Below are 9,951 nucleotides of genomic sequence, written 5' to 3' on the forward strand. Positions count from 1 at the left end.
AGTAAGAATTGCAAATATATATATATCTTTACAAATGACCAATCTAGACCAAATTTTTCAGATTTATAGAACTAAAAATCTTTATAACTCTGCGAAAAATATAGGGGTTGCCGTGAAACTCATGATAATTTAAGTTTAATGCAGTTAAATAAGTAAGAAATGCGTAATAATTAATAAAGGTGCCACACAGTCCACATTCTTAGTGATGATTTCAAAGGGTATAGGATCCTCAAGATTTGGAAGCTTTGCAGAAATAACGCTATTGATTTGACTAGGCCTAAATATACCAAACTTAAAATAAAAATTTTAAGTTTAATATTTGTCCTTATTACTTTTCTCCCGAGCGATGCCAGACATATCTATATCTAGAAAAATCTACCAGGACAAAAATTTTACATTTGGGAAAATTGTTGTAATATAATTGAATTTATTTACAAACATGAAGTCTGTATGTGTAACCTATTAAAGTCGTATGTCGTAACTAATTTTTAAGAAACGTTTTTTTTTTTTATTACGTTGGTGATATCTGATAAAAATCTTTTATACCACATTTCCACAAGGAGAGTTAACCTCGATCATGCTTACGAACCCGATTAACTTTTTTCGCTTGAACAGAACGGAGTTAATCCCGATCAATATGTTAACAACTAGGTTATTCAACACTCTTCAACTGAGTTAACCTTCAAGTGGATTAGTGACACGAGTCATAGCATTCCGTATTAGTGGATTAGTTAAGTAACAACTAAAAGAATGGCGACGTGTTAATCTAAATTAAGTTGCATTCTGTATGAACACAGTCTTGACCTATGTTCTATGTATTCCTGATTAACTTAATCATGGTAAATTTTATCCCGATTAACTTTCGTTATGTAAACGTAGTATTAGGGAACCAGTAGTCACAGTGACTTTCGTTTTACTCTTCTTTTTCTAGAAGCGATTTTCCATTGAACAATTTGTATAATCTTTTGTTCTTTATTCAAGTAGCCGGTTCTATGAGTTTAACCAGTTATAATTGCCTACAGGTGTAACTCGCCTAACAATGGTAACTCTATACAACCGATTATAGTTTAATGCTCCAATATAAAGAGGAAATAAATAAATACATTCATTCTAATTAATATTTTTTTAATCCGCATTGACGGGTATGACTAAAAAGACCCTCTTAGGACTTGACATGAAAAGAATCGGAAATAGGAGAAAGATCCCAAAATGGTACTGAATATTGAAAAACTTTATCAAGCATGCAACATGTATGATTTCATTTATTTTTAATACATAATATTCGCAAGAATAACTTGATAACTATAGTATTTTTTATTAAAATTCTAAAATACTAAACATCCCCAAAACAATTCATTTCGATGTATATCATTTATATAAATAACATCAACATTATATAATTTTGTTATACAGCTGTCCCTTGATAGTCCGACGTTTTGTAATCCGACAAGCTCAGTAGTCCTACTCACCTCCCGTCAAGCTACCCGTCCCCGTTACGTGTCTGCTTGCACAGAAGCATGTCGCGACGTGAATCTTCCCACCCAATTCTTACACGATGACACACATTTCGTGTGTTTTCCGTGAGCAGTTCTGTTCGAACAGTTGGAATAGGGAATATTGTAGGCTACTGCTAGCAAAACAATGCCAAATATGTAATCACTTTCGATAATCCGGCACAATTTTGGTAATACGACATNTTCTTTACTATATTATTAATAACTTTTATTTTAAAATACAGTATATAAAAAATTTAAAGATAAAAAGTAAATTTATAAATATATAGCCTATATAAATTGTAAATATAGATAAAGAATCATTGACTTAACAGAAAAATGCAAGTAGGAAAACATATGACTAAATTCGAAGAAGTCGAAACGATAATTTAATAGATAAGTACTTTAAATTTTTTTTTTTGAATGGAAATTTTTACAAGTTTAATTGCTTATAGAAAATTGATAAATTCATATTTAATTTAAAATTACTTACATTTAAAATAAAACGAAAATCTTTTTGTAAAACTTACATTAGAAAAATAAAATTGTATATGCGATAGACTATATAATTAATTCATAGAATAATGATACTTTCGATACGTAAACCTTTCTCGTAGAAATTCTTAAAAGATTTTTAAAAATTTAATTTAGTATTTATTTAGCTATGCTTTTAATTTTTTAAATAATTCTTCTGATAATATCAATACATTTATAATTATCTCTGATAAAAATTGAATGTCTTTATGAATTTATATTTTTATCAGTTCAATAATAATGTGTCGTTAAAATGGATTCTATAGAACAATTTTAAAACCGAACTAACCGGTTTTAAATTCATATTTAAGCAACTTCAATAATCGGTATACTGTATGTATTTACAGGAAATTTTCATTTTCCTTGTTAGGTACAATTAGAGTAAATTCAATTTTATTTCTTAGGTGGTGCTCAACTCTTTCCTCCAATTACAGTACCTGATACTAACATGGAAGTTTGAAGTAATTTCTTTTTCTTGAATTAATTAGTATTAAATATAATCAATTGTAAATTTGTAATATATGTTATCAATATATTTTTAAGGAATATTAAGCTGTTAATATTTATTAAATTATCTATGAGAGTCTTAATATTGTTACTAAATTAAAGTTAATAAGTTTTTGGAATATAAAATTTACAACTTAATCAATTATTGAAACACAAATCCACATGATTTATGAATTATTTAGCGGAAATAATAAATACAAATGATATTAACCAGTTTTAGTTGTAATGTAATGCTAATAGATGGCAGCACTTATTACATATAGTTTTAAACTTTTAAAATTCAATATATTTTTATACTTTTAAACTTTTAAATATGTATTTAAATTGACAAAAACAATACAATGTATTTAAATTTTTATTCTATCAGAAAATTGAAGAAAGAGAATAATGGAAATATAAATTAATGGGGGTTTAATGCTAAATTAATAGAAAGTATAAAAAGTATTAAAAGTGTAGACATTTTAGTAAGTTTATAACTTATTAATATGATCTACACTTAAAATATAAAAGTAAATATCATAAATTATATATTTATTTATATTATACATGTACAGTATAAGAGAAGAGAAACAAAAATTTAATTCTGTATATATTGTAGTCAGAAGAATTTTATTAGTTAAATTAAATTTAAATAAGGAAAAATCTTTATGAAGTGTATAAGATTGCTTGTTAAGGTTATCTTGAAAGCCATAAGAGTGTATTTTGTAGTTAAAATTTATTTTCCATTTTTTTGGGATGTTTGGTGAACATTGACATAAATTATTTTGTCAGACTTATGATAATAGATTTTAACAAGTTATATAATCACCAAGAAAGACTTAATGTTAAAGTATAGAAAATTTCTTTGTATCAGATATTTATACCCTAAATTGTAATTTTTATTAACTATTTGTGTTTGGATTATAAAAATATTTATTTTAATTAACGTTAGTAAAGTAGCCTGCCGGATGGACTAAGGTGGTTAAGGCCGTCTCGCAACCCGACCAACCCATTGTAGGCCTGGCCTTGATAAATAAAGGCTCTCTTGGTGCTTGCAGGGTAGAAAGGTTTTAGTTATGGCAACCCAACACTTGGGCGATCTGCCTAGGGGATGCCTTCCGGTAGGTCTTTTTAAGGGAAACTGGTACCTATTTAGGCGTTACAGACGTGGAAAAGGCCCGGAAAACTCCACATGGCCAGCCCGTCCGAGCAAGGCGCGAATCCACGACCTAACGCCCAGTGTTCAGGGTACGAAGACCGCTCGGCCACTGGTGGTTTTTTTTTTTTTTTATCTCTTTCCTTCTTTACGTTGTATTTATTCATTTTATAGCTTATGTAGTTTTCTCTGTTTCTCCTTGCTTTTTCTTTGCTTATTTCATTCTCAATCCTGCCCTGTGTACTAGCCAACCTTCGGTCAGTGTTCTACAGGCTATGCTTCGCTTGCTCGGCCACTGGTGGGCTCTATTCCGAATGTCTCGTTCGAAAGATAATTGTTTTCTTAGGTAGTGTGTAAAATTTCAGTGTTTTCTATAAATGGGCTACCGAAAATATAAACAATCGACAGTGAAAAAATTTCCAAAAAGGGTTGTATTTTCTTCTTCATCCGGCACTGCAGACTCTCCTAGAGAAAAACTACTAGGTCTAGAAAGCTAAAATTTTAAACTTAAGCCTTTCTCGTTATCTGTGAGATGCTGGCGAAACTTCCTGGTCAATAGGTCAAAGTTTCCCATAGCGATATTTTACTATTCTATAACATTCCATACAGTATCAAGGAAATGTTTCCATTGTTTAATATATTTTTTATCACCCATATTAAAAGTTATATTTCCATCTGATTCACTTTTTCCAACAATCTTCCTTACGTCAATAAATTTTACTTTATATATTAAAATGGAATGGAAATCAATCACTTCAAGTTCCACTTTTCTAAATTGAGTGTTGACAGTATTATACTCTTTTTTCCTAAATTAAATTTCGTTTGAAGTAAAATTATATTAAGAAATTCGGGTTGTTTTGAAATGCCATGAAAATCTCGCCGCATGCATGCAAGTTAGCACTTGTTCCGTTGATTACTGTTCTATTTTATGCTTCCAGTGACATATTCAGGTATCATCGTTATAAGCTTATCGGGAATACATTTACGCATAAAATTGTTTTTAGATAGATCTAAAAAGATGCATATACATGTATTTTTTGATTAAAGGGAGTCAGATATCTCTTCTGTTCTTTTCTGAAACGTTTCTGTCTATTTCAAAAGCTTGCATAACTGTAGCATAGAGGACAAGAGTTTCCGCAAGAGAAGAAGCAAAAATCAATTGGTTGGTTGATTGTACCTTCGTGAGAGTGAATGAAAAATACATGTGAAAAAGAAGCAAAAATCCCAAATACTCTAAAAATCTGTCTTCTAAATACAGCTTCTGCGTATAGTTTTATGAAGAACTAGAGGAATCATCTGGTCGCGCGCGCAGATAGTAATCACTTCAATGTAGAGTAATAAAATTTACAAAATACCACTGCTTTATTAAATTGTTATTCGAAAAAAAGAAGTATGACACACATCTTCGTAGAGGAAATTTTCCGTACGTGATAGGGCAATAAATCTCTTATACCAGATAAATTTTAATTTATTTTTTAAATTTTCAATAATTAAACGTTTAAAATATATAGGCCTAAACCGGGAAGTAGGCGAATATTCAAATTCTTCTTTAGAGAACTTCCAATAGAAGAACCACATATCAGACAACAATGAAAATTACGAAAATTTAATTTTGTACGTAAATGCACTTAATACTTTTCAATTCTCTTCAGTTACAGATTAAAATTTTCGTATATATATATATATCCAACACAAGATTTAAATTATGGGTTTAAGCTATGTAGGAAGCCCTTCTGTACTAAAAAGCGTGAGGCCTTAATTTGTATCCTCGTAGATGAAGCCTAAATTGTACTTATACATCAGAATATATAAGTACAACTTATATATGAAATAAAATAATGTAAATAAATAACTGAATAATTTATTATTTTTTTGAATTGTGTAAAATGTGAAATGTCATTAGTACTGTACATTAAATATTTAGTCATTAATCAAATAAAATTCATTATTCAGTGAATTTTATTTAAATCGTGTAAATATAATTTTTGTTTAAATAAAAATGCAAACTAAAATAGATTTGTTTTTTTAATTTTCTACCACAACAAAAATAAATTCTCTTTTAAAACCCGACAAATTGAAATTCTGATTTGATCGGAATTTTGTTGTGTCGAAAATGTTCTTGTGATAATTTCATGTCGAGATTTTGGCGTTTCGAACAGTGCACCTCAAAACAATGTTGTATTTACATATAAGAACGATAAGCCATAGGGGTAGGGCCTCACCTCAAATTGTTTTCTTATTTGTATGACAATTTTTGAAGGTATGTTCAATCAATGTTTTGGCTTAAGGGTTGTAGTATATATAAATCCAGTCCTACCTTTATTTCCAGTGTTATTTCCACGATGTTTGCGCAGCGATTCATTTTCATTCCAGAAGAGTTTTTTTGCAGTCTTTTTGAAGGATTATAAATCTGAACTTATGTGAACTCTGTTATTCTTGAATACAGTTGATAGGCTACTAAACCTATATTAAATTATAGGTTTTAATTGTGTCCAGGATTAAAGAAAGCCTGCCACTTAACATGAAGCGATAATTATGCAACGCACTTACGACTTGCGTTATTTTTGATTAAAAATAACATTCTTGCAGCATAATGAAAGATATTTCTTTATTAAACTTTCGGTAATTTATATGATAAAAGTATTTAAAAAACGACAGATAAGCCATCTTACGATCTCAGCTGGTATTTAATAAGCCTTGAACCTTTTGGTAACTTTGTTTTTAAATTCTGAAAATTGTAACCCCTTAATTGCTTTCCTAAGAGATACTTCATATCAAATTACAATAACACAAACTAGCAGCATGGGTCTTCAATACATTTGAAAATAATTCATTTAAACCATTGGTTCTCAATCTTTCTGGGTTAATGGCTTACTAATGAACCAGTGCCACATCAAATATGTTGATATAAATGAAAAGTATTGTTGAAGCCAATTTTTAAATAAAAAAAATATATCAGTTATAATAGAAAACAGACAAACAAAAGTTTTAATTTATCAAATTTTTTGAAATTTTGTGGCATTCCTATAAGAAGTTTGCGACACACCGGTTGAGAACTACTGATTTAAGTAATTAATATTTCTGAAATATTTTGAAAAAACAACATATATTATTGAATTTATTTGTTAAACAATGTAAATCTCTAATCGATTTTTCGTTTATGAATTTTTTATTGCAAACAGAAAAAATTTTATTATAATCTATTATAAGAATCTATTATAATCTTTTTGAAAGTCAGTATTTAGCAATGGTTAGCAATAAATTATTTACTTGAAAAGCATTGTTATAATGTTATAATTAACTTAAATTTATAAACATTGCTTTAAATCTACTAAAATTAAAATTTAATACGTAAATTATTAAATATGGAGAATATAAACCATTTAATATATTAATTATTGGAATTGTTTTTATTCATTTACAAGAAAATCAGACGAAAATATTTGAATTTTATATTAATTTATAATCAAAATTTTGTAACTTGGTCCGAACACGGTGCAACTTTATTAAATTTTGCAGCAACGTATTACAATGCGTGCAATCATTCGAGGCAATGTACTGTACAACAAACATGGCTGCGTCCAAAGAAGAAAATACAATGGTTAATAAAAATAAATTAATTAATAAATAAAGGAAAAAATTCGAACATTTCAAAAGACCATTTTTTAGAGGTAAGTGAATTATATCACAGCTTGCATATCCAGGTAATAACTTGGTGTTTACATCTGGACATTGCATTTTAAGTCATACGTCAAATCTTATAGTTTCAAGCTTGACAGCAAATTGCGTATACTTTTATTAACTCTATGCACTTCATCATTTTCTGTAGAAAATCTGAGGAATTCAATAATTTTAGTATGGGAAAAATATGTATATTCTACATAAATTGATTTGAATGCAGTAATTTTATTTATCTCTGTTTACCTCTACGAATGTGAAACATGTTAGACAGATATTTTAGAAAAATTGTACGCGAAATAGTTATGCTCTTATTTTTATTATTATTATAAATTTAATTTTAATCTATTAATTTATTTCTAAGTTAATGGGTGTAGATGAGGATGGCTAACGATAGACAATCATTCGTCATCAGTATTGGCATCGTTCAGCTATTATCATTAACTAGTTTGATTTTGGTTGGTATCTGGACTGGAAAACAACTAGGAGGATTTTCCTGGCAAAGTAACCCCGCTACCGAATTTAATTATCATCCACTTTTTATGGTAATCTTCGTCTATCTTTATGGCAATGGTAAGAAGCAATACTCATTTTAAAAATTGATTTTTTCGTTATTTTAATTTTAAAAAAAATTATATTGTTTAAATAGGAATGTTAATGTATCGTGTAATAAAACGTTATTCGAATATAAAAAGGAAAATTATCCACGCTGTCCATTTTATATTATGCTTTATCTTGGTTGTAATAGCATTGAAAGCGGTTTTTGATTCTCACGATCTGGCTAAAATTCCGAAGAAAAATATGTATACTCTACATAGTTGGATCGGTTTGGGTGCAGTCATTTTATTTTCTGCACAGGTTAGTTTATAAATATCCGAAAATAATATTTGAATACCGAAAATTTAATATTTTAATTATTGTTTTTAGCTTGTTTTTGGCATCACTATGACCCTCCTAAAATATTACGCCATTTATGAAATGAAATCATTTAGATCATTTCATAAATACTTTGGATTGACTATATTTGCCTTATTTGTTGGATCTTGCGTAATTGGAATCAACGAAAAAATTATATTTAAATTGTAAGTATCTCTCCAGTAAAATTCTTCATTGATTGGTATAAATTTGAAGTAATTTTGCATTTATTAATTGTAGTTTAAGCCGATCAGAATGTGTAAATAAAACTGGAGAAATAGGGCTTTTTCGTTTATAAATCGTGGAAAAAAATTATATGTTCGTGAGCATGCAGTCAAAAATTGAATACCAAATTTAATTATTTTTCAATTTAGTTCTATTCTTTATTTAAAACCATGACATTATTTTATCATTTTTCATTGTTTTTCATAAACATAGGATTAAATGTTTTAGTTTAAAGTTAATGGTAAATAAATATATATAAACCAAATAAATAAAAAATAGTAAGTTAAATAAACATGGAAAATTTTATTTTTTAATGTAAAAGTTTTTCATTTTAAATTAGAAAATTGTGTATATTTTAATTTAAAAGACTTTTCTCTTTCTTAGAAAAAATAAAACCAATCCTACAGAAAGATATGATCATCTTCCTCCTCTTGCTCTCACTGGAAACTTTTTAGGAGTTGTTTTAGTTATACAAGCAATGTATGTTAGCTACTTAGTTACCAATTCAAATTACAGGAAACCCGAATCCAGTGATCAATCTTATATTCTGTGATAATTTCCAAACTGAATATGAATGTAAGATACATAATTTGCATTATTGAAAGGAGAAATATTTTTTATAAACATTTTAAATATGAAATTTTTATCAATTTGTAAACTGTTTGATGTTTATACTAAACGGAGATTTATAAAATATATATTTTAAAAGTAATCAAGTTGAAAATTACATGGCAGATATTTTTATGAAGTGTATTCTTTTATTAAAAAATAAATGATTTTCTTATACTTAATTATGGTTAATATTATTTATAATTATTGATATTTTAAATAGTTCAATTAATCTAACACACTTAAACATTAATTAGATTTTTATAAAACATTTTTATTTAAAAAATAATTTTCTATAAATAATGCAAAATTGAATTTCTAGAATTAAGTTTTACTTAACAAATTTATTTTCTAAATTAAATGTTTTTTTGAATTTATATTTAATTAATTATTAACATATTTTAAAGATTTTAATTCATAAAAAGAAAAGTTTAGAATTTAATTAAGTTACTTAATATTTGCATTTTATTAAAACAAATATTTATGTAAGAAGTCAAAATAAACCTTAGATTTGAGAAAAATATTGGATGGATTGATTGATAAACATGTTACTTTGAGAGTAATTGGTTAGAAACTAGAACTTTAATTAATATTACAAAAAGTTAGTACAAAGAAAACAATAAAGTAGCATCAACAGTTAATTAACAAAACTTTAACATTTAATTAATAAAAATTGACTGTTTACATCTGTTATATAACTTTTTATAAATGCTGTATATGATGTTGGTGTTAAATCAATGATTTTTTTCTTCACTTTAAAGTGGATTAAAAAATACTAAGTGTTAATTATAATGAATTATACTTTAAATTGCTTTATAAAAATTAATTTAAGGTAAGAAACTATTAAAAACTGTT

The 9,951-nt window shown here is 27.2% G+C and overlaps 1 protein-coding gene across 3 annotated transcripts; it reads left to right on the forward strand.

Annotated features, from left to right (window-relative positions):
- The first annotated feature begins 2,305 nt into the window (after nt 1–2,305).
- Nucleotides 2,306–9,242, forward strand: LOC111612519 (cytochrome b ascorbate-dependent protein 3-like). 3 transcript variants are annotated; one of them, XM_023353752.1, is made up of 6 exons: nt 2,306–2,360; nt 2,432–2,488; nt 7,712–7,920; nt 7,997–8,205; nt 8,275–8,429; nt 8,503–8,584. In XM_023353752.1, the coding sequence occupies exons 3-6, from the start codon at nt 7,725–7,727 to the stop codon at nt 8,558–8,560; spliced, it is 618 nt and encodes a 205-aa protein (XP_023209520.1). In that variant the 5' UTR covers nt 2,306–2,360; nt 2,432–2,488; nt 7,712–7,724; the 3' UTR covers nt 8,561–8,584. The 3 variants fall into 3 exon arrangements, with proteins under 3 accessions (XP_023209520.1, XP_023209518.1, XP_023209519.1); XM_023353750.1 differs by lacking the exon at nt 8,503–8,584 and adding an exon at nt 8,872–9,241 and having other exon boundaries at nt 2,308–2,360; XM_023353751.1 differs by lacking the exon at nt 8,503–8,584 and adding an exon at nt 8,872–9,242 and having other exon boundaries at nt 2,310–2,360; nt 8,096–8,205.
- Nucleotides 9,243–9,951: the final 709 nt, after the last annotated feature.

The sequence above is a fragment of the Centruroides sculpturatus genome, unplaced genomic scaffold, assembly GCF_000671375.1.
Source record: "Centruroides sculpturatus isolate CEXI.00-Female unplaced genomic scaffold, Cexi_2.0 scaffold1773, whole genome shotgun sequence".
In the NCBI taxonomy this organism is placed as follows: domain Eukaryota; kingdom Metazoa; phylum Arthropoda; class Arachnida; order Scorpiones; family Buthidae; genus Centruroides; species Centruroides sculpturatus.